Source organism: Lepidochelys olivacea (assembly GCF_965140295.1).
Source record: "Lepidochelys olivacea isolate rLepOli2 genome assembly, chromosome: 13".
In the NCBI taxonomy this organism is placed as follows: domain Eukaryota; kingdom Metazoa; phylum Chordata; order Testudines; family Cheloniidae; genus Lepidochelys; species Lepidochelys olivacea.
This window is the reverse complement of record NC_140423.1, coordinates 28,383,279-28,408,154: the sequence shown is the minus strand read 5'-3', so window position 1 is coordinate 28,408,154 and position 24,876 is coordinate 28,383,279. Positions and strand designations below refer to the sequence as shown.

General features: G+C 52.4%; 1 protein-coding gene across 3 annotated transcripts in view; it reads right to left on the bottom strand.

The window, feature by feature from the left end:
- Nucleotides 1-2,160: 2,160 nt before the first annotated feature.
- NECAB3 (N-terminal EF-hand calcium binding protein 3) overlaps nt 2,161-24,876 on the bottom strand; it is a 98,169-nt gene continuing 75,453 nt past the window's right edge. Inside the window, exons 6-13 of one of the 3 annotated variants that reach the window (XM_084646313.1) lie at nt 16,275-16,411; nt 14,330-14,451; nt 13,297-13,376; nt 12,514-12,567; nt 11,364-11,479; nt 8,053-8,130; nt 7,455-7,546; nt 2,161-4,283 (exon numbers count right to left, since the gene is read on the bottom strand). In XM_084646313.1, coding sequence (XP_084502439.1) covers nt 4,165-4,283; nt 7,455-7,546; nt 8,053-8,130; nt 11,364-11,479; nt 12,514-12,567; nt 13,297-13,376; nt 14,330-14,451; nt 16,275-16,411 — 798 coding nt within the window. In that variant the 3' untranslated portion in view covers nt 2,161-4,164. Of the gene's footprint in view, nt 4,460-7,454; nt 7,547-8,052; nt 8,131-11,363; nt 11,480-12,513; nt 12,568-13,296; nt 13,377-14,329; nt 14,452-16,274; nt 16,412-24,876 lie in introns of all 3 variants that reach the window. The other 2 variants (XM_084646315.1, XM_084646314.1) reach the window with 2 other exon arrangements.

Sequence of the window (24,876 nt, the reverse complement as noted above, 5' to 3'; positions counted from 1 at the left end):
AATATGAATCTGGGGGTAATTTGGGGTGTTCTGCTAACCTGTTGCAGGCATGTGGAAGTGCTGGAGATGAAATAAAGTAGAAGCTTTGAGTGAAAGCATTTTTGTTTGCCTGCTTGCATCAACTCTCTATCAGCCAGTTGGCCGTGTCTCCATTTATTTCCTGCCACCCCCTTACAGGAAGTAACGTTACCAAGAGCTTTGGGTTCAGCAAAACCCTGGGTAACACTCCCAGGGCCCCACGGGTACAAACAGCCTCTGGATGCTACCAGGCTAAACCTCACGGGCCAGATTCTCTGGGGGCGACACTCCCTGCAAGCAGGCCCCTCTGGCGACAGTGACATTATATGAACTAAGAACTGGGCTCTGCATGGCACAACCCCACGAAGACTGTTCTGCCCCCGTTTATAACACCACCCCAGGTAGTTCACACTTCTGCACAGTGCCTGTCTCTGTGGCAATGCCTTTGGGATCTTTATTCCCTGCTTTTCTCAGTGAGTTGACACTCACCAATGGCATTTGTTTCTCTAATCAGTTTGTTATTAGTTCTCATGATGCACGAGCACATTGCGGGACCCCTGGGCTGCCAGCACTGCTGGGGCCCTTTTAAACCTGAACCTAGGATCATTTGCATTGGACTCTTTGATGACATACTGTGGATATTATCATTTTATTAGCATTAGATTCTTTCTGTTTTTGGCACACTCTACATTTTGATGCTCAGCCAGTGTCCCAAAAACACCAGGATGTAAACTCAACCTGGAACCCTCCTATTCCATTAAGCTGCCCCAGGTTGGATTCCTTCGTTCGGTGCAGAAGTTGACCCTTTGAAATGGACACAAAATTTAAACATGTATTGAGAGCAAGGGGAGAATGGCTGTTCGCATCACGCAGAATTCCAGTCTGTGACGTGGATCACTGGGATTTTACCCCAGGAACTTCCATTGTTCAGAAAGGGAGCAGACTTTCTGTGCTCTGCTTCTTCTGGGCTAGAACAGAGTATTTTATGGGGCACTTGCTATAAAATAGGGAATGAGGAAATTCTATCTGTGACCAGATGGCTCCTGTTAGCCCAGCGAGATGGAGGGACTCAGCAGTGCCAGGCCACAAGGCCGCTGGTTTAGGTCTTACCCTGAGTCACTTTTAGGACTGTTGCCCAGAGGGTGTTTGCTGCTGACTGGGAGGTGCAAGAGTGGCTGGCACAGCTCCATGATACAGATACAACAAATGCAATTGTAACCACAAGCTGGTCACGTACCTCAGATCTGGAGTGTCTGACCTTCTGCTGGTAGATTGCTAAGATGATTAAAGCAACAAATAGGGGAGATGACCCAATGCCACCTGTGGCATGTGCTTTCTGAAAGAAACAAAGGGACTGATCCTGCATCCTTCATAGGAATAGTTTTGCCATTGAATGCAATGGGAGCTGGATTGGGCCTTATGAGAACAAGGCAGAACTCCCAGTGAAAACACTAGAGGGCTGCCAGACTCAGGCCTGATAGGATATTATGCACCCCCCTCCCAGGGGTGGCTGCATGGGCTGCAAGAGGGAATTAATGCTGCATTGGAATCAGGGCCGGCTCGAGGCACCAGCAAAACAAGCAGGTGCTTGGGGCGGCACATTTCTAGGGGCGGCGTTCCGGCGCCGGCCACGCCGCCCCTAGAAACGTGGCCCCCGCTGCCCCCACTCCGCCTCCATCTGCTCCCCTGAGTGCGCCGCCGCTCGGCTTCTCCCCCCTCCCTCCCAGGCTTGCCGCGCGCCAAACGCTGCAAGCCTGGGAGGGAAGGAGGCGAAGCGGAGCGGTGGCGTGTTCGGGGGAGGCGGCGTTGGTGGAGCGGAGGCGAGCTGGGGCGGGGAGCGGTTCCTCTACCCCCCCCCCACCCGTTACTTCCTGCGCTCCCCTCCCCACCCTCACTCACCTCCGCTTTGCCTGCTCCCCTGGACGCGCTGCCTCTCCCTCGCCTGAGAGGGAGGGGGGAGAAGCAGAGCAGAGGCGTGTTCAGGGGAGCAGGAGGAGCGGAGGTGAGCTAGGGTGGGGGTTGTGGGGGGGGAGCTGCAGGAAGCAATGGGGGGGGGAATGCGGTACACCCGGGGGAGGAGGCAGGGCCGGGGATTTGGGGAAGAGGCGGCGTTGGGGCAGAGCTGGGGGTGGGGGGGGCACAAAAAAAACCGGGGGAGGCCAAACATTTTTTTGCTTGGGGAGGCAAAAATCCTAGAGCCGGCCCTGACTGGAATAGCAGCTGACCTTCTGTTCACACCTGCCCAGGGTCGTGAGTGCTTTGCCAAAGGCTGGGTCACTCACACGCTGACAGCAGGCGAAGGGGCCCTGGCAGGTTAGATACACCAGGCATTTTTCTTTCTCCCAACAGCAGCTGTTCTTTTGGTTGTACTAAATCAGAAACACCCGGCTGGGGCTATTCTTACAGTCGGGCCTCCCGCCTATGACGTGTATGAGCAGCTGGACATGCCACACCTAGGGCTGGAGTCCCCACCGCTTTGTGTGATGGCCACCAGCTGAGAATCTGAACCACGGACCTGCAGGAGCTGGAGCTTAAAGCCAAGTCTCTGTAATTGGAGGCTGTCACAATTCACAATTCACATGGCTACCACTCTGAAACAATTCATAGAGTGTTGCTGGCCTGTGGTATACAGGCAGGCAGACTAGATGACTTGGGGACCCCTTCTGGCCTTAAACTCTATGACTGGGGAGGAACCTGGAACCCACACTCACCTGTGGGCTACGTATTCTCTTTGTGCTGTCACGTGCACCATGGGCCTAGAATGCCACCTCTGGTGGGTGTGAGAGGAGACTGCTGGGTTGGTAGCATTTGGCACCCACGTTCAGCACATGTGGATGACTGCACTGAGGTGTGAAATGCCTCTACCTCCTGGGAGCAGAGTGTTCTGAGCTGGCACCTAGGGAGATTTCCCATTCACACCACACGACCTGCCAGAAGATTAATCAAATAACTCTACTGCTGGTAGGCTTCTCGCCATGGTAATGTCTATTTAAATCGCTCTGACCTGACATCACACAGTGGAGTGAGCGTAGGTGTCTGGGTTTCATCTTCAGACGTTTAAAGGACCATGAGATTGGACGTGCACGAAAATATTTCCTAGCTAGCAGTGGTGATAAGAGATAGATTGCCAGCCTGGGAGGCTGACATCCTCCACCCAGCCCCATGTGTAGTTATAATGTGGCTAGGGCAGTGCAAGCTGCCAAACACATCACCTTGCCCATGGGCTTGGATTTCAACCCAGTGGCATCCCTGCTAGAAGTGAGAGGGAGCTCAGGCGCCAAGGGCCATTCAGTTGTTGGCTGCTCTGCGGGGACAGCCAACGGGGAGGCTGACCAGTGCCCATTATGCTGTGGGGGTACCTACACGCAGGAGTTGTTTTGGGGACATAGACACGTGTCTTGATAGGAACTGCAGTGAGGCCATCCAACTCCACGCGACAGAATTAGGCCAGTGCCGCCGGTTAGTGCAACAGCTCTAAGACTAAGGTGAGTCCACCACCAACCACAGCCTTAAAGAGGCCTGGCTGGGGCCGGGAGGGCTGAAATTAGAGCTCATGGGTGTGGCTGGCAGGCATGGGTGCACACTCTGCCTGCCCTCTGCTCTCCCTGACTACTGTATTGCTGTGCCTAGGCAGGGAGAGTGGAGCACACGGCTTGTCTAGAGGTGTTGTGGGACCTTGGCAGAGATTTGGATCCAGCCGTCCCGCACTGATCCCCAGAGGACCTGTGGATGGCCTGGCTCCACTGATCCCGCTCAGAGCACAGAAGATCCCCCCATTTCCCCACACTGCCATCCCCCAAAGGGCCCGTAGTGCAGTGGCTGGACACAGCTCAATACAGAGTCCCTCAGTGCCTTGCCATGAATTCAACACCAGGTGAGTGCCAGAGAACAATAAACGTCCCTTGTCCTCCATTCCCTGTTCCCCCCAGTCCGGATCAGGCTCAGCACTGCCGTCTCTGCAGCGCTCCCAGCCCCCCGGCCCAGGCCAAGGTGAGTTCTGCCCCCCGCACGTCATCACACGACTCTGGACTTCAGGCCAGCCCGACATCAAGTATCTTGGTAGCCACTTCTTTATCCACGGGCGTGGGCACGGGTGTGCTCCCCTCCCCATCATTCTTCGAAGATGGTACATTCAGGGGCGGAGCGTCATAGCTGGAAAGGCTGATTGGCTGGCAGCAATGTGACATCATTGTGGAAAGTCACACTGCGCGGGGAGAGGGATAAACGACTCCCGGGAAGGACAGCCTGGTGCAGCCGGGAAATGCCTGCAGGAGGAGGGAGAAGACCGCACTGTACAAGCCACGCGAGAGGGGAGGCTGCAGATGCACTGGGGAGGGAGAGGCAGGGGTCTGGGAGTGAGGATTCCTCGTCCGTCCGCGCGCCGGCTGCTGTTCGGAGCGGGCCGCAGAGGATCAGTTATTGTTCACAATCCACCAGGAGGCTGGGAAAGCAAACGGGGAAAGAGCATGAGCCACGAAGAGCTAAAGGGGGCCCTCATCTATATTGTCGAGTGCACAGGGAAAAGACAGGGAGAGCTGGGTTCTACCCCAGAGACTTCCCCGTGGCCCTGGGCAGGCGGCTGACTCTGTCTGGGCCTCAGTCCCCCTTCTAGAGAATGGGTCTACTATCCAGGGGTTGAAGGGATTGATTCACTAAGTGCTTTGAGAGCCTCAGGCGCTCAGTGCGGGGTAAGTCGGCTGTGGGGCAGGTGGGAGCCCCTCTGCTCACTCACCCCAGGACGAACTGCCCCCAGGCTCGCAGCCATGGGATTCTCATACCCCTCCCTGCCCTGGCACAGCACCAAGGCCACAGTCCGCCCTGAGGTTTCACACTGGCTAAACGGCACAGAAGTCACGGCGAGTTTTGCCTGTGCAAGGATGTGAGCATCAAGCCTAGCAGCATTTCCAACCCCCTGGGTTGTTCCCCCGCCCCACTAAACAAGGCAGAAATACTGGGACTAAATGTACTTAACGCCTTGAGCCGGAATCCAGCCCCAGCTCTGAGCCCTGCCCAGCACAGGGGGCTCTTCAGTTCATTTTGCCTGGCTGTGTCAGCTCGATACACAGGCAGGGCCCCTTTTAGCTCAGCGACAGCCCCTCCCTGCCAAGAACAGGAGATGTGCAAAAGGCAACCTCTCCCTCCAAAGTGGCACTGGGTGCCCCCAGCAGAGCCAGGCAGAGGGCACCTGCTGCCCTCCTCTCCCCTGGGTCAGTTCTGGCGATGGCCCTGCTGGACGTTAGCTTCCTGTTTTGCTGCTGACTCTTGCTAGGACAGCTCCTAATCACTGCTCAGCTGTGCCTTCCCCATAGGTCAGCAGGACGCACTGTGCAATGCAGTCGCAAGGGACACAGCTGGGAGGCAGGGGCTGCACCAGCAGGACTGGAGCAAGGAGGAGGAACATGACAATGGGGTAGAGAATATAATCCAGATTAGCCACATGCTGAGCTCAGATCCCGGTGGGGCTCTGGGGCGATGGTGGACCTGGGCTGGTTTTTGTTTTATCTACCCCTGCTTAAGGCTGGCTGAGGCAGTGGCAGATTTAGAGTTAGTGGGGCCCTGTGCTCAGCTTCATTTTTGCCCCCCTTTGCCCACCCCCCTCCAGGGGGAGCATTCTCTTTTATCCCCCCCCACCACCCTTTTTCATTCTTTTTTTCTCTATTCTCCTCTTGGGACTCAAAGTTGGGGTGCGGGGTCTGGGTGGGAGTTAGGGTGCAGGAGGGGGCTCAGGGTTGGGGTGCAGAGTCTGGGAGGGAGCTACAGTGTGGAAGCAGGCTGCGGGTTGGGGTGCAGGGTCTGGGTGAGAGTAAGGGTGCAGAAGCAGGCTGGGGGTGGGGTCTAGGTGAGAGGGTGTGGGAGGGGGTTCAGGGCTGGGGGTGAGGGGTCTGGGTGGGAGTTAGGGTGCAAGAGGGGCTCAGGGCTGGGGCAGGCAGGGGATTGGGGTGAGAAGTGCTTACCTGGCACAGCTCTGGTTTGGTGCGGGCAGTGCAGGTGGCTCCGCGGGCCCCCTGCAGCTCCCACTGGCCGCGATTCTTGGACCCACTGCCCCCCCACCAGGCAGGGCTGGAATGCGGGGCTTTAGGGGCTGCAGCCCAGGGCCCCGGGCTAAGGGGGCCCTGGGCTGCAACCCCTAAAGCCCACCCCCTTTCTGACTCCAGCTCTGTGAGCACAGGCTGGAGGACTCAGGAGGAGCAGGGGCAGCGGCGCAGCCGGCAGCCAGAGAGAAGCAGCGGTTTCCCCTTCAATGCGCCGCTTCTCTCTGGCTGGCTACGCGGCCGCCCTGTGCTCCTCCTGAGTTCTTTGGCCTGAGCTCGCGGTGCTCCTGCCACCCACACCTCCCGCCTGCTCCCCTGTCCCCTGCAGTCCGGCCCCATGGAGCAGCACCCCCGTGGGGGGCGCGTCGGTGCTGAGCTGCCCAAGTGTCCGGCCCTGGGGCCCCCTGTTGTTGGAGGGCTCTGTGCCAGGGCACCCTGTGTTTAATGGTAAACCCGACCCTGGTCTGAGGTTCTCCCTCAGTGCCCTTGCAATCAGGAAGACCATATTTCCAGAAGGCCTGAGGCCTGGGCTCCCTGCTAAATCTGCATTAAGGTGCCTTACAATGAAATTTAGGCACAAATCTGAGCACTTGCCCCTCTGCCGACCTGCCTTGTGCTCCTCACACAGAGCTGGGGCAGGAAAATGGGACCACAATTTCTGTCCACAAATGGGAATGAGGCCTGAGCTACCCATTCGGGCCACATCTTGGAATATAGGGCAGGGGCAGGGCTGGGAGTTCAATGCAGCAATTTAAGACAAGAGCCAGGTTGCTGGCAGAAGGGTCTCGCACCTGAGTAGAGATCTGTGACCCAGGAAAGGCTGATAGGGCCATCAGAAAGCTGACCAAAAATACACCAGAGATGAAGGCAAACAGCATCACAGCGTGTAGCATGCTTATCGCCTCTTGTAATAGTAACAGCTATTAATAAATCATTTGCATCACTGTGGTAGCTCTTTATACATTCATAGCTCTTTACAAGCCTTAACTAATTCATTAATCCTGCTTGTCTTTCTCTCTCTCTCTTGCCTGCTTCCTAACTGTTTACAGAATAAATTTTGCAAGAGCTGGGGTTTCAGCCTCAATATTCTGGCCAAATTAATATTTGAACAGTTACATTCTGTCTCCCTAAATTCCTTCTGCAGCTAAGTTTACATCCTCACTTCCTGTTCTTAACTGTTGGATAGTGTTGCTCTGTGCTGTTAAACAGTTACTGTGTTCCGCCGCAGAGCTGGCTGCATTGCAGTGGTGGGTGAATGGATTCCTACAGTACTATATGGGTGTATACAGTATATAATGATGTCACTGGGCGTTATTCCTGAGTAAAGGCGGCAGAATGGAATCCATAGTTTGCAATTCCCGTTAGCAGCTCATCTCAATATGTTTGGGCATAAGAGTACCCCACCTGGGAAGAGCATGGTGGTCACAAGCTCTGGAGACTTCAGCACGTCAATGATGGCCCACTGGAACGTCTTGCTGTAGCTGGACTGCAAGTGACTGCAAAGAAATACGGAGAGTTAGGACAATGTCAAAGCCAGTATGATTGTGTCAGAGCCAGCCTGCACATTGATATACAGGGGTGGGGCAGAGCTTTTGTGTGGGTGTGCAAGAGAGGAAGAGTGTACGCAGACACTTGCCACCCTTGTGCGCATGCACGAGAGGACCAGGGCAGGGGGCAGTCCTTGCACTCCCCAGAGCAGAACACCTTCTGTCTCAAATGTGCTGATAATGTACTCATCCACACATGATAGTGGTTAGCACATCATTCAAAATGTCAATGCCCCCTTGTGGTCATTTGATCCTGCTGCCCTGTGCAGATAGGTGTAAATAACTAGACAGGTCAAATCAGGGAGGCGGTAACCACTGGTAGGTGCAGGAAGAAGTGGAAAAGGGTGAGCATCCTGAATAGAAATCCTATCTTGTTTCTTTCACAAGAATTGCACTTGGATGCAGCCTTCCTCAGTCTGGACACCTTCAGCAATGAATTGCAATTAGCCTCAAACCTTCTCCATGAAGTCACGTCCTGCCAGAACTCATAGAGAATGAAGCAGGCCTCGCTCGTCAGCTTGCGGGAAGACACGCTGCAGGGGCAATAATGAATGCTCTCAGTACGTCAGCTTCTTGAAAACCGGGGTGGGGGGAAAAAGCCAGTTTGGGTTCACGCAAATGTTCCAACGGTTTCAAAATGTTTTGTTTCACTTTTGACCTTTTTGTTTTAAAAATGTTTTTTTTTTACTGTAATTAGCTTAAAATTTGAAAGCAAAAGTTGTTTGGAACGGGAAACCGGGAGTTTTTCGTTTGGAAAATGTCAAAAAGGGCCGTTTCAATTCTTTACAAACTTTTTTTTCAAAAATGTTTTCAGTCAAGAGCTGAACACATTGGTGCAGGGAACTGGAACGGAAGGGTTAGCAACACTTAGCATATATATAGCTCTTTACATGGTCAAAGCACTGTATGGACACATTAACTCATTCATGCTCACAGTGATTGGTCCCATTTTACAGAGGAAGAAAGTGAGGCAGAAAGCTGGAGGGAGGTGTTCAAGGTCACACCGTAAGAGAGTAGCAGAGCCAAGATGAGACCCCAGACCCTACTGTTTGCCCACCCCACACTCATACCTCTAACCTACACCAGCTTCCAGAGTGGTAAGTGCCTGACATTTTCACACCATGGGGGGAGGGGGGAAGAGAGACAGCACATACAGATTGTGAAATGCCTGAAGGAGAATTTCCCAGTCAACTCTAATGTAATTCTTTTGACCAGGAAAGGAACATAGACCCAATTGCCCTAACGCACACCCTGCGGAGCAAAGGTAACAATTACTGCAATCAAACGAACAAACCAAACAGCAGAATCCAAGACAATGCAATTAACTTGGAGCTGTGCTGGAGTGCATCACAGCTGTTGTTTTCGCAGAGTTACTGACTCACTGGGCCCTCGGAAGGCACTTTGTGAAAGGCATCAGAGAAACTTTCCTTCTAGGCTAATCTAACTAGAGCGGCTCACCATTTTTCATGTGGCCAGCCTTCCTGCAGAAAAACACGGTTTCATTGAAACCAATCTTTTTCATGTGGAAATGACAATTCTGAGGAGAAATTACAACGTTCCTCCACAGCAAATCCCATATGTTTTATTTAAATAGAAAATCCGAAGTGACATTTTAAATGGACACAAAATGAGAATTTTCTATTCCCAACCCGTTCGACACTTCCTGCAGGAAAACTGACATCTTTCAGCTAAACCGCATTTGGGGACTTGCCACAGACAGCCCAGGGAGCCTGGGGCAGAATCAGACAGCTCCCCCAGCTCTGGGTCATTGCTGCCTTGTTTTTTTGAATTCAGCTCTTTTGGACTGCTGGGGTGAGGGACGTGCCTTTGGCTTAGACAGAGAGAGGCCTTCAGCCTCAGGGGCTCTCAACCAGACACGTTTCACCAGCACTACTGACCCTTTCAAACCAAAGGGGAATGGTGGACACAGTACTGAAATAAGAAAAGGAGGACTTGTGGCACCTTAGAGACTAACCAATTTATTAGAGCATAAGCTTTCGTGAGCTACAGCTCACTTCCTCAGATGCATATCGTGAAATGTGATTGATGTACCCCACCTGACCCTTCCTCCCTTTATCTCTCATCTCATGCTATGCCATTGTAACATGCCACGGTCACTTACAGCACACCCCGCAGCCACGATCCGAGCCAGGACTTTCAGCACCAAAGCCACAGGCCTCCTTAGCGAGGAGTGAGTAGCGAGGCTGTTATAGGTGCTGGGAGCACCCGCTAGAGGGAGACGGGGTGACACAATGCAATCGGAGGTGTGGCTGCACTTTGCGTGGGCATTCCTGTGCCAGCTTTAATCTAGCCAGCACAGCTAAAAATAGCAGTGAAGACAGTGACGTGGACCCCGGCACAGGCTGCACGAGCGTGCACAGAGCCCGGGGGACGCACTCATATTGCTAGCCCACGCTAGGATCTGGCTGCCACTTGTTCTGAGTCACGCGAGGTAGATTAAAGCTAGCACCGGTAGGCGAACCCGAGCGGCAGTCACACCTCTGACTCAGGAGCGGCGGAAGCACCCTGAAAGTGAGGGGGGGCCCACAGGCACCTGAACTGACGCCCCGCCCCCACACCATCTCTTCCCCCGAGGCCCCACTCCCCCATCCGCTCCTCTCTGCCCCCACTTTTAAAGTGGGAGGGCCATGGCTCCCTGGCCCCCCCGTTACGGAGCCCCCGCTCTGACTGCCATGTAGACAAACCCTCGGCCAAAATGTTATGACGGTATAACAACACTCCATCCTTCCACAGCCTCTGCCAGCTGAGGCTCTCGAGTGATTATTGTGACTATTTTACAGAAAAGGACACTGAGAGGCAACCAGGTTAACTAACATGCCTATGCAGCAAGCCAGTGACAGCGAAGAATCAGATCCAGGTCTCCCGATTCTCAGCTCCCTGCTGTGACCACCAGGCCATGCTACCCATCATGCCCATAGCTCCCCATTCATACCTCTGTGGTCTGGTCAATGAATTCATCAGCCATATACCACGCTCCATAAAAGACACTTCTTTCAGCTCTAGCACTAAGGGCCAGATTTTCAAAGTTATTGAGGTGCTTAAACGGGATTTTCAAAGGTGCTTAAGCAGTTTCGATGCCTAGGCCCAGGTCTGCAAAGGTATTTAGGTGCCTAACTTCCATTGACTTGAATGGGAATGCAATGCCTCCCTTCCTTAGATATTTTGTTAATCCCACCGGTGCTGATCAGCATCTTTAGGTACCTAAACCCCTTTGAAAATCTGGCCCCAATTCCCCAACGGGAGCAGCTGTGGGGGACACCTCCTTTGTTGCTTGCCAAAAGGGAAGAATTTACCCAATTTCTTCTTTCAAGGGAAAAAGAGAATTACGATATTGGGAGGAGGGGACTGGGTATCAAGACTCCTGGGTCTTTTTCAGCTCTGCCACTGACTTGTGGGGTAAGATTTTGGTCAAGTTTCTCCATTTCCAGTCTGTAAGAGGAATAATAATAATTCACAGTAATAACAGTAATACTTCCCTATATGACATAGGGATCTAGTGTTGTAGCATTTCCCTACTTCTCAGCTGTGTTGCAAGGATGGATGAGTTAACGTCTGCCTGGTGTCTCTGCAGTGCTGTACAGGTGCTAACCGTCATTATTTAGAGCACTTCCTTCATGTGTTGTGGGATTCCTGAACGCTTGTACAGTTTGGATGTAAGGTGTGAAGCACCATGATCAGCGACATTACCGACACCCATATTTCCTCCAGCCAAATGTCTGACTCCTCAGCTGCCCAGGAGACTTACTGTAAGCAGCGGCTCTGTCCGGCTGTGAGCTCTGTGTAGGATTGGAGTGCCTGGTGGAATCCCTCTAAGCCGCTCTCTGTCACCGACAGCTGTCTCTGAGCCACCAGGATGTGGGGCTGCAGGGAGAGAGGGCACAGTTAGGACTCCAGGCCAGACCTGCAGGCCCTTGCTAGAGGCAAAGGTGCCGACACATTGGGAGGGTCAGTACTCTTGCTCCAGGAGCTCGCTGGGGCTGCCCTTTGTACTACAGACTCGCTGTCCCCTCTGCTTTCCCCTGCCCATCACACTGCACGGTGGCTCATTAGGCCAGGGCCTCTCGAGTCATGTAATGAACATGTGGCGGGTGCTGAGAGGCGCCGTCTCCTCTGTTAACTGAGCAGTGATGAACTGCTGCCAAGGTTGCAAGTGCAGAACTGCAACAGGCCACCCTGGGAGCGAGGAGCTGTAACGCATACCCTGCCTGATCCGCAGGGAGCGGGGCCACTACTGCCTCTCCCGGTCTCCGCAAGGCTAGGGGCGTGGTGAATTAGTGCACGCTGCAGCCACCTGGTCACATCCCCTCCAGTCAGCTCCACTGGCCCCCTGTGCCCTCTCCCTGGGGCAAGAGAGGACATAGCTGCTATACCTGGGGGGTCATAGGGACTTTCCACCACAGGGTCCCTTCCATCCGGGTTTAAACTGGCTTGCTCCTGCATGGAGTTGGCCCAGTGTCTCATGGGACTCACATGCAGAACATTCCCTCTGAGCCCACGGGCTTCCTTTGGACTCATTCAGGTGTGGCCCTTTCTTCACATGCAGCCCCGTGGATTGAAACACGCTCTCCTCAGAGGAACCATTTAGCAGATGGAACTTATGCCCTAGTCTGCCCACCATTCTGGTTCCCTTGCCTATCAATCTGGGGTGCGAGACCATGGAACAATGACTCCAGCTTCAGAGCGAAGCCAGGGACTCTCTCTGGTGAGTTCAACCGGGAATGTGCGCGTCTGTCTGCGCTCAGGCAGGCGTGCACATCCGTGCGTCAATGCAGGGATGGGAGGCCTGTACCCGTCTGCACCTGCACGTGAGTGGATGTGTGTGTGAGACAGAGAGAGAGAATCTCTTTGTGTCTCGGTGCTAGCAATCAATGGAAAGCAGCAGGCCTAGAACTTACAGCATTTCTCCCTTTGCAAGCAACTTCTTCTTTTAGAGGCTCCAGCCTTGGGCTCTGCATTTGTAAAAAAGCAAAATCATTGCTAATATGAGAATCTAATTACAGGGGAAAACAAGGGTGGGGTCAGGGCCGGCCTTGGTTCTGGGTGGGCAGCCCAGGGCAGCAGGCCAAAGAGGGCGCCATGAGCAGGGTTTGCCTGAGTCTCACCTGACCTGCCGAGAGCTGGCTGGGCTGACGGAGGAGGCAGGCAGGCAGGCAGGCGAGCAGCAGCGTCTGGAGAGGGTGGAGGGATCCACGCTGCAGCGGGGCAGTTGGACAACCAGCCAGGTGACTCCTCCGGAGCAGGGGTGCCCCTCCATGGGGGCTTCAAGAGAGTCCCTACTAGACATTAACCCACTGGCCAAACCAACTTGGGACTTGACAGAGCAGTGATCTGCTCCGGAGAGGCTGGGGACTTGAAGACCAAGGGTGGTGGCACCTCAGCAGAGCTCTGCAGGGAAGGTCCAGCGGGGAGTAGGAGGGGGACTGGTGGGTCAGGACTGAGCTGTCCCAGACCTGAAAGAACAAGGGGTGCTCAGGTCAGGAGTGGGTCCATTAGCAGAGCTGAGAGGGGGCCCAGAACCAGAACAGCAGGGAGTGCTGCAGGTCAGGACTGAGGTGAGTCAGAGGTGATGCTGCACTGGCTGAGATGCAGAGGTCCATGCCCACACTCGCAGGGGGGCTGCGGGGTGGGGTTGAGCTGTATTACCATACGCGGAACAAGTCTTCCCTCTACCCACGCACCTTGCATTCCAGTTTGTCAATGAGCTGCTGTAGCCTGTTAATCTGAGCTGCCCACTGGCTGTCAGCTTCGACACAAACCCCTAGATGGAAAATGTACAGGGAGATGCCATTGTTAGCCAGGTTCACACAGGGATGGCTCAGTTCACCCACACCCTGGCTGTCTGCCCCAGCTCTTTATACAGACTAGGTCCTCTGGCAGTAGGCACAACAGATGAAGAAAGTGGTGAATCTTTATTGCTGCCTTTTAGCATTTACGGGACAGATTTATTTGGCATTGATTGGCTCTGGAAGGCAGACAATATTTTACTCTCTTTCTGCCTAAATAATACACCCTTCCTTGAGACTGCAGGCAATGTCGGCAATGTCTGAATTTCACTGCTAGCGGGATGGGAGCCCTCTGGATTTCTTGTGATTTATGCGACTAGGATGAGCCGATCCTGGTCCCACTGATGTTAATGCCAAAGTACCAGTTGGGATTCAGCTAGGCGTTCAGAGGTGCAGGTGCTGATCTGAACTATTGCCATGGACTGCTGGATCGATGGGGACGGGAGGGGAGCAGGGAGGCTGTGGGGTGGTCTGGATTGCGGGGGCGGGCAGGGCTTAGAATCACATGGATAAACTCCTGAACATTTGGATCTAAACCGGACCCAATCTCTGATCCTTACTCCAAAGGAAACTGAGACGCTCCAACTAAGTACAGATAGGATGGTCCCCGGAACATTAGCACTGGTGTCCTTCCTGGCAGTGGGACTGCGTACAGAACAATAACCTGATCTGACTTCCTGCAGAACGTTGGTTCAGATATTTCCCCATCCACCAAGCTAGGCCAAATCACAGAAAGACACACGAGGCTCCCTTGAACTCAGGCATTATAAATCACATCCGTGAGGGAAAGCGGACTCAGAGCTGGTGTTCACACCCTCCCACGTCTCATTGTAACCCACACCGCCACCCTCCAAAGGCAGCAAGGTCCCAAGAGACAGGCGGCACAATGGTAATGGCTTCTCCCTCATCCACCTGGCCCTGCCAATACCTGTAGTAAGCATCCCGGAATAGGGATCCGTTGGAGACAAGCAGACGGTCTTCTGAGCTCTGCGCCCACATCTCCTGCCAGATCTCAGGCCAATGAAGACTTCAGATTTCTTCAAGTCTTTCCTAAAAACAAAAACGGATGTACTCAGCGCAGACCGCCGGCTACACCCTCCCTTGTGTCTGCCATCCCCGGCTTCCCCGTGGGAGTGGGTTGTGCAGGCACCGCACACAGGTGGGGAAACCAGAGAGACAATCATGTTTTCACTAACTGAGATCTATTGGAGGCCTGACCCGGAATGTTAGATGACACCAGAAGGAAGAAACCAAGACCTTGTGGCCGAGCAGAAAGAGCTCAGGTTCTGCCCATTGGCACGTGTGCTGCCCAAACTCTCAGACCTGGCCGACTGGCACAGTCGCACCCCCTCCTGGGCCTGCACACGAATGCTCAAACGACAACAGAAAACCAGCTACTGTTGTCCAGCTCAGTCATCCAGGAGCATCTCAGACCTGATCCGGAGCAGTGCTGACTGCGCACTCAAGCCCCACTCTCATCTTACTAGGTGCTTCTTCAAACAAACTCCCATTCAAGTCAGCCAGTGGCTGGACTGGAGCAGGCAGACTGAGCAGTACCCCTAGCAGGGACTGGCTGGCCCAGAGCGGGCGGGCTGGGCAGAGCCTGTGCTGGGGACCAGTTGAGCTGAAGCAGTTGGGGCAGGCAGTGCCTGGGTTTTTTTTTCCAGTGGTCTGCACAGCTCTCAGGGTACAGCTACACTGCACGCTCCTTACAGCAGCCTGGAGAGGGCAGACACTGCCCGCCCCCTTAATCCAGGTATAAATAGCAGTGTAGATGGTGGGACACTGCTTAGGTGAGCAGAGTACAGACATGCCAGAACCTTTGGCTATGTACTTTACATGGCTCTCTGCATGCCCAAGCAGTGCCTCTCCCGTCTACACTGGTATCCTGCTGCCTCCCCTCGCCAGAGCCCTTCCCAGACACAGTGAAAGGCTCCAGCCGCAGGGAAAAGCTCCTGCAGTGGGGAAAGGCTCTGGAAGAGGGCAGGAGGCAGTGGGGAAAGGCTCTGGCAGCTCCCTGTGCTGGGCAAAGGCTCCGGCAGTGGGGAAAGGCTCTGGCAGCTCCCTGTGCTGGGCAAAGGCTCCGGCAGTGGGGAAAGGCTCTGGAAGAGGGCAGGAGGCAGTGGGGAAAGGCTCTGGCAGCTCCCTGTGCTGGGCAAAGGCTCCGGCAGTGGGGATAGGCTCTGGCAGCTCCCTGGGGTGGGGAAAGGCTCCGGTAGCAGGGAGAAGGCAATGGGGAAAGCAGCTGGCTGCTGCTGGAAGCTTTTCCCCACGGCCTCCCCCCGGCCAGAGCCTTGCCCGGCCACGTGCAGCTGCGCAGCGCAGTGTGGACTCAGCCTGCCCTTCACTGCCGTGCGTAGTTACACATACACTACACGCCACCATCAGTGACGTGCAGTGTAGACACAGCCTCAGAGCAAGACACAAAGGAGCGTGTCAGAAGAACAGGGATGCAATCCGGAGAGCGCAGTAACAGCGTGTCCGGGAGTGCCTCCAGCCTCTGGCCCTCGCTGGAGCGGTGTTTCCTCAGCTCTGTTTGCTGGTAACTAAGGGGGCAAAGCGGGCGGTGGGGCTCAGGAACGAAGCCAAAGAGGAGCATCACGTGGCAACGAGAGTTCCCCGAACTTTGCCAGCACCAATATCTCGGAGGGCGGGTCAGCTGCGTTAATATGCAGTCACTGGGGGGGGGGGGGGGTTCGTAGCATTAACACCCTGCTGCAATGTGGGCTCTCTTGGGAGGCCATTAGCCAAAGCCACATTGGGAACCAAGCACAAACGGGTAGGTCCCAAATGCACAGCTCACCATGGGCCACGCTCCCTGCCTCCCATCTGGGCCGATACCAGCTGCCCCGCGCCAGCTGCCCCGGCTTTACCTCTCCCAGCCGGCCTGCTCTTCGATCGTGTCCGAGGCGCACTCCAGCGAGGCCTGCAGGGTCTGCAGCTGGGTCCTGGTCTCCCGCAGCAGGAAGCGGGTCACAAACTGCTCCATCTTGGAGGAACTCTCGTACTCCTGTGGGGAAGGAGAGAGAGGGAACGTCGCACCTGATGCCAGATCAGGTACTCCAGGAGACCTCTCTGCTGGGCTGCAGCCTCCTCTCCTGTAATGTCCCAGGCCCATCTCGCTCCCACCCAGCGCTTCACTGGGCCTTGGCAGATGCAGCTGCTGAAGAGCCCGTCCCAGATTTTATACGCAACCCAGAGCCATACGGGGAGATCAGTTCGTTCTACACAATAATGGTGCTGCCGCTGTGGCACCTTCCCTCCAAAGAGCTCCAGGCACTGGAATAGCATTCAGAGCCCCTCCCAAGCCCCCAGGCAGGGAGGCTAATGCACTCCCACTTATCAGGTGGGGAAACTGAGGCACGAGCGGAGCGTGTTCATGCTTGGAGCAGGTGAATAAATATATAGAAATGTTGCAGACTTTAATACTGGGTTGGCTTTGCATTTCTGTAAAGACCTTAGAGCCTTGAGATAAGTGCTGGGAACATCAATAAATGCCTTGTCCAAGGACACTGAGAAAATCAGTGGCAGAGCCTGGGACAAGAATTTAGGAATCTCAGCTTCCGATCCTCTGCCCTAACCACTCGCTTGTATAGCTTCTTGTGCCGAGCAGAGCTGGATATAGGCAAGACAGTTGGTAGCTCTTCAGCTCCCTATTGAGCCGTAGTGTATTAAATGCTAGAAATGATCGCGGGATGTGTGGTGGGGGTGGGCAATTTAAAACAGAAATCAGATTAAAGGGAAACCACAGCTGGCCTCCACTTGTCAGGCACAGTCAGCTCCAAACTGCAAGGAAGCTAATGGCATTTTCACAGGTCAAACCTCTTCAGGAGTTCTCATTTGCAGGCTCTCAGAAGCGCTGGATATTGAATGCACTGTTTTGGAAAAGAGAATCATTCGGCAACAATCGGCAGTTCTCTAGTGCAGTGCAAGACTCAGTTACTAGCTGCAGAAGGTATCCCTGGGACAAAAAGCACAGCACAGTGAGCATCAACGGGCCTCCCCATTGGCAGCTTCACAGAGGCCAAGGAGTTGGACTGAATGGGCCAGGCAGACCAAACACGCTCCTCTAGCCCAGAGGCAGGTGGGGTAGCACAGCAGAACGTGCCCCGTTGCTATCCTGGTGTGCTGGTTTTGTGACCAACAAAAAGACAGTTCTCAACCAGGGGTACTCAGAGCTCTTCCAGAGGGTAGAATCATAGAATCATAGAATATCAGGGTTGGAAGGGACCCCAGAAGGTCATCTAGTCCAACCCCCTGCTCAAAGCAGGACCAATTCCCAGTACATCAGCTCATCTAGATATTCGCCCGGTTTTATAACAGGCTACATAAAAAGCACTAGCCAAGTCAGGACAAACGAAAATTCATAGACAATGATTTGTTTAAACTGCTCTGCACACTGTGCATTGAAATGTAAGTACAATATTTGTATTCCAATTGATTGATTTTATAACGATATGGTAAAGATGAGAAAGTCCGCCATGTTTCAGTACTAGTGTGCTGGGACACGTTTGTATTTTTATGTCTGATTTTGTAAGGTTCTAAGTGAGGTGAAACTTGGGGGTACGCAAGACAATTCAGACTCTTGAAAGGGGTACAGAAGTCTGGAAAGGTTGAGAACCACTGGACTAGAGTCCCCAGGGCAGCCCATCCAGTGCCTCTCCCCATCGCCGAATGCACACCCACTGCCCCCAAAGAGAATCATTTGAAATTGTCATTGCATAGGCAGGGACTGGACCAGCAGCTTCTTTCCTCTCAGGTTAAACTCAGTACACAAATGCAACTAGCAAGTAGGTCAAATTTATCCTTGGTTTAACTCCATTGACTTCCAAGGAGAGGCAGCAGGAAAGAATATGGCCCTCTGTGTGCTGGACCACTCAGAATATGAGAACCATTGAGCTCAGCCAGCAGCTGGGAGCCCGGATGTCTCTCTGCCTTCAAAGATACATAGCACTTCTGGCTTGAACTAACCTAGGCTGGACTCTCTGTGAACCAAATTCAAACATTCATCAGCCCCATTGGTGACTTGGTGAGAGATCTCTGATCCAGGACAAGGCTTGCCTCATCAGAGCTAAAGTTTCCAGTTGCAGTTCAAAGTGACACAAGCATAAGTTTGAGAATAGGCTTTTTCTACAAAATCCATATAAAAATATCCCACCATTATCATGTTATCAGTGATGGATACTGTCTGTGGAAGGAGGTGAGAGATCTCCAATATCCAGAAGTCTGGGCATCCTGATGGTCAGTGTAGGAGAGAATTCAAGGGATATTTTTTAAACACAGATAAAATCATTTTTACTCCTGAAGCTGGAAACAAAATGTGTCCAATGTTAACAGTGAAAATCAGAAACTGATAAATATCCAATAACTATAACACAACAGAAATTCTCCTGATCAGTGCCCTGATTCAGTGGTCCAGCCCTATTCAGCAGAACACCCCGGCACACGCTTAACTTTAGGCATTTGCTTAAATCCTGTCAAGTCCAAAGGAAGTTGCTCATATTCTTAAGTGCTTTGCTGAACTGTGGCCAAAGACCGAGCATTGCAGAGCAGGAGGGATCATGTTCCTTTGCTAGCCTGTTGTTTTGCAGATTATAAGCAGAGGTGAGCCACAAAGTATACGGGGCATGCAGCTAACACTCCTTGTTGTGGAGAATAAAGCTGACTGGAAAGTCATGGGCATTTTAATAATATTACATGCTTTTCTAGCACGTTTCCCAGGAATCTCAAAGTATTACACCTCACAACAGCCCGTCTCATGGGCAAATATTTACTATGCCCACTTAACAGTGTCATAGTATCACAGTCTATCTTAAACAAGAGACAATTATTAACCAAAACTTCTACAACTACAGTCACAGACCAGTAGGCTTTCACCCAGCTTGAGTTCCAGCTTTCTTTCTCTTGTTTACCACAGACCACATCCTGTCTGGAATACTGTACAGCACACAGAGACATCCAGCAGCTGAACTATATGCTGCAGATAAACATACCATTATAAGCAGATGGAGGATCTGAGATACAGAAAGTGACTTGCTGAAGGTCATACAGCAAATCAGTGGCAAGGCTGGGAAGAAATCCCAGGGATCCTGATGCCCAATCACCAACTCTAGCTGCTAGACACCACTTCTCTGATAGACACTGAGCTAAGGTCACCACCTCCTGCAGGACGCTGATATGACTGGGACGAGCTTACATCACCACAGAAAGGTGAAATAAACATAAAACTTTCCCATTAAAGAACCCAGAGAACTGGGTGCAGTGAAGGGGAATATGACTGGAGCACTGAGAAAAATGGAGATAACCAGTCGAATTTAGAAAATGCTCCCTCAGGAAAATCACGTGGCAGTACAAAGGGGAAGAACTGGTACTGCCTTCCTGAGGAGGCAAGAGAATTTCCGGAGGTGGTGCAAGGGGACAGAACTAGAAGTAAAAGGAAGCATTTAAGCCAAACAACATTTAGGCTAAATATCAGGGACATTTGCAACTAGACTGGACTATGTGCTATTAAATATACTGGAGGCAACAATCCTGAGTCAGCCAAGCAGATGAGTTAGGTGTGTCATAGCAAGTCTTCTCTGTCTTCTGGTTGCATGGCTAAAACTGGTCCAGGTTACTCCAAGGTTCTTTTTCATCCTTAGATCCATTTAAAAGAACAGTGTCTAGATGTCTCTCTCCTTTTCAGGTACTTTTTCCTTCTCGGGTTTTTTAGCCACCATTGTTTTCCTTAAAAAGCAGATGATGACTCTGGGAATGTCACAGAAAATGTTATTCGGAAATAGAAGTTTAAAGGCTGGCCTGCCCTTCTGCATCCACCATTTGGGAGTATCCGGTGCCCCAGGGGCAGTTTTGCATCCTCAAGATGTGTGGATTGAGCTGCTGTCATGCAGGGGTCTAACTAACTACCTGGCACATGGCCACAACTGAGGTAGACAGCTACATAACATCAGATTGGTGGGGCTTTGGCATGAACGCAGCATTTCCCACCTGAAGCTATAAGCCTTTTTGCACCATCACATTGTTTTCTCTGCTGAGAGATCAAAACCAAAGATCAGGGCTCAAGTAGGAAGTGACAGGATACCTTTTGCCTGCAGCCAGAGCAGATGGTGCTGTGATCCTAACAACTAAGTAGCACTTGGACATGGCCTATACTTGGACGGGAGACCTGCAAGGGACATTGGGTACTGCAAGTAGTGATGCTGGTAGTTCACTAGGAGTGCTCTGCCTTCTCAGTCCATTATGAGAGTGGCAGCAGCAGGCTCCTAGGGATGCAAAAGGTTTCCCAATCACTGGTAGTTACTAAAGATCCCATGTCAATTTTTGCAAGAGCAGGGATGTTAAACCAGCATCTTGGTCACTTTGTCGTCTTAAAATTCATCCATGTGCTTCACTGGATCTGGGACTTGTCTCTACTTTCTATCCCAAAGTCCTGGGCAGTGTGGCACTTTGTGTTTTGCTGTGTTACAATCAGAGGTGGTGGCTGCATTACACATAGGTGATCCCTGGGTATATGACCCACCTCTAAAATAAAAGGCCAGATCCACTTCACTTATGCCCACTAAACAATACTTTAGTCTGCCGTCTGAACTGTCTTTAATGGGACCACTCAGCAAAATTACACAATATGAGTGACTAGTACTGGGTCAGCTCATTATCAGGCAGGGATGAGGGAAGGAACGAGCTGCATGTGGCCCAAACTGATTTGAGGGTCTCCTTAGCATCATTCAGATCCACCCAGTGGAATCTGCTCCCAGCGCTCCACGCCTTGAGGAGTTCACACAAAGACATACACAGAGCCTGGCCTCTTTCTCTCACTGCCAGGGAAGGGTATCTGGGGATAAGCAGCAGGACAATGGGACCCAATGGGCCAGGCAGCCTCAGAGACACCTCATCCATTGTAAAGTCACATCTATGCCTACGGTTGACATCACACAAGCTCCTTGACTTCTGACACAACTGGCTCAGTAGGGGCAGTACCAGCTGGCTCGGAAGGAATCACAAGATGGGCAATTACAACTCTAGAAAGAAGGTGAAAAAAGCAAAGCAAGAGAAGAAGGAGAAGTGCCCAGATCTGGAGAAGGAAAAGGAGAAAGGGCGACTGGTTATCTATCTGAAAAAGAACAAGTCCACTGTAAGTGCCAGCCGGTGACTCGCCCCAGCTACAGGGGCATCCGCACTCATGCTCTCCAACAGCTTCACACCCCACCTGGCCACGCCCCTCATCCCACACAACATGCACAGTTGCTCTCCACACGTGGCTCCCTGCACAACTGCCACAGACAGACACATGCCAGGCTCCACCCCCCTAACACTATCCCCGCGTTCCATCTCTCCTGTAGAGCGACCAGACAGAGGCTGAGGTCTGGGCGACATGGACCAGCCACTGCCGTGTGGACTTGTGTCAGAACTAGGTTTCAAAACTAAAATAACCGGCCCTGGGCTAAGGCCCTTCTCTAGCCTTAGGTTTTTGCTGGCCCAGGGTGGGGGTACATTACGCTGGTGGGTCGAGTAGAGGTGTGTACATTTTTATACTGTTTGCATTATACAGTGCGAAGGAATGCTGGTGACAAGAACCATCATGAGTTCCTAATTGACAATGTATTTGTCTTAATCCTTCTTGAGTAATTGGAATTCGAGCCCCTAGGCCAGCCATTGTCTCTTGCTCTTGGGGAAACAAGAAACCAAAACCCTGGGCAGGGGGACTGGGGAACGGTCCCCTAAAACACATCAATAACCCAGGAAAGTCCCCAAAGACCAATACCTACTTTGCCTAATAAGAAGCCGTGGAATTTCCCATCAGCCAACTGGCAAACACCCTGCCCCTGGGGTGACTGGGAAGAGACCGGTGGCCGAGGGAAGGCACTTTCCGGGAAGTAGCTTCACTCTGCGGCACCGTCAGCCGTGTCACTGGCCACGTCTGCTCTCCAGGAGCGCCTGGCTGAGGCTGGAGAGCTGAAAGGGGAGGTCCTGAGTGGCAGGGGAGCAGCCCAGGCCAATGGGACCGAAAGCTTTGTTTGTTTCATTTATTCTACAGATCAAAGCAGTGCTGCTGCCTCCTCTTGGGAAGCTGTCCCACTGCCCAAAGACCCCCTCTCTGATCACCCTCCCTCCTGGAAGCACAGTTAAAATCTTTGGCAGATCAGAGCTGGGCAGCAGGAGGGGAGAGGTTCCCCGGCCACCACAGCCGTTCCCCTCATCAGCACGGCTGGGAGCCGGAGATGGGGACATCCAGAAGATGAGGAGGATCCTGACCCTGTTCTTTTTGGTGGAGTCTGACAAGGCCGAGGGAGGGGATTCCCTGGGCTCCAAGAACCAGGTGAGGTTCTGGTACACCATACACCCAGGTGCTGGGAGTGGATGGCCCAGGCGGTGAGCAGCCCAAGGAGCGTCGCTGTCTCCAACAACACTACAGTGCGTGCGGGAACCAAGGAACCCATGGAAGGGGGAAAATAAACCAACTCGAGCATCTCAGATGACTGGCTGTGTTTAGTATGTGTTCGGGGGCGCGGGAGGAAGACAGGAAGACAAGAAATATTAGAGCCTTACACTAAGGGTCTGGCACGAGCGACCCCACGCTGCAGTCCTTGGCTGGAGAGAGGGCCTCCAGGAGACAGTGCAGGAGGTGGGGGATGGGGCGGGAGGAGAGAAAGAAATTGGCTTTGCAAAGTGAGTGCTTCCAAGCTAGCCCTGGAGACAGAGCTCCTTTCACAGCCTTTCAGGGGTTCCCGAGAGGTGAATCGACCAATGAGAAGGATGGCGGGTGAAAAGGCAAATTGCCTGGGAAGAAATTCCCATTGTATAAAGAGGGGGCAGGAGCCTCCACTCTATCAGCTGAGAACTAAGAAGGTGTGGGGGGTTCCTGGCTTTCCTGGTGGAGTGGGAAGTGCAGGGCCAACTGTTTCCACGAGCAAACCTCTGGCATACTGACATACAGGGATGTCCATGCTGCATCGAGAGATGCCATGGAGCATTGTTAACCAGAGAAACTGGGGCTAAGAAAATGCTGGCACCTGGTCAACACAGCAGACTGGAAATCAGCCAGCGGTCAGGAGTTACAGTCGTGTATATAGCAAGACGGGAGTCTTAGTGTTCCTCTAACGTCCCTCTGTTGTGACTCACGGAAAGCAACAAAAGCGTTGCTGAACCATTTAACATTGGCTTTTATTAGAAACTCAGGCTAGAAAGTGCTTTCCTGTCTGCTAACCAACTACCCTGTGTTCTCTCTCCTTGTCAATCTGTGCTGCTAGTCACACTCTGGAGTGGAGTTATATAACTGTGTAGTCACACTGCGTGAACCAGGAGCCAGCTCCAACAGAAAAAAGAGCTTTTTGCAGAGAGTAAAAGAAATTTGGCTGTTTCCACCCTCTTTCTCCCTAGGCTCTGGATCAAAGATCTTTAACATCAGGAAGGAGAGGCCCACAAAACAGGTTTTTGGTGAATAAGAAAGCCACATCCCAGAAGCTGGTAGAATCACAGAATAATAGAAACATAGGGCTGGAAGGGGCCTAAAGAAGTCATCAAGTTCAGCCCCCTGTGCTGAGGCAGGACCAAGTAAATCTAGACTATCTCTGTCAGGTGTTTGTCCAACATGCTCTTCAAAACCTCCAGTGATGGGGATTCCACAACCTCCCTCGGAAGCCTGTTCCAGAGCTTAACTGCCCTTAAACTTAGAAAGTTTTCCCTAATATCTCACCTAAATCTCCACTGCTGCAGATTAAGCCCATCACTTCTTGTCCTACCTTGTGTGAACATGGAGAACAATTGATCACAGTCCTCTTTATAACATATTCACATATTTGAAGATTGTTATCAGTCTAGTCTAGATGCGATAAATCGACTGCTGAGCGCTCTCCTGTCGACTCCGGTACTCCACCAGGGTGCGAGGCGCAGGCCCCAGATCCTTGTCACTAGTACTACCACCTAGCCAGTTATTCCCCAGTATAGTATTCTAAATTGATACCATCAATACCGTTCAGCTCATGGCTTTATCCTACTGGGACTGAGCTGCGTGTGATGCTTAGCAAGAAATCTAGAACATGGCAAAATAGAAACAAGCCAGGGAGGCAAGAGTAGGGGTGTGAAACAGTTTGTTGGGCAAATCTTGCTTCCTTCCAGTTCCCCTTGTAGTTTCATGTCTGTCCTCAACTGTTGTGTAGTTGCTATACATTGTTAAACAGCTCCTACATTCCACTTCAGAGGTGGCTGCATTTCAGTGTGTGCGCATGAAATGCTTCCTGTCAATAAATAATGTAAATCCCAAAGGATCTTACAGAGTCTTACAAGCTGTCAGTGTAGGAATCACTTCACCCCTTCCTTTGGATGTTTAGCAGCACATAGCAAGATGACAGAATTAAGACAGTGGGCTGGGACCTTGCCAGGGTCTCAGCCGTGTCATCCCTACCTGTGGAAAGTGTGGCACGGGTCTGATGCCCAGGGCTTTGGTATTACAATGCATTCTCCTGGCATCGGCAATTC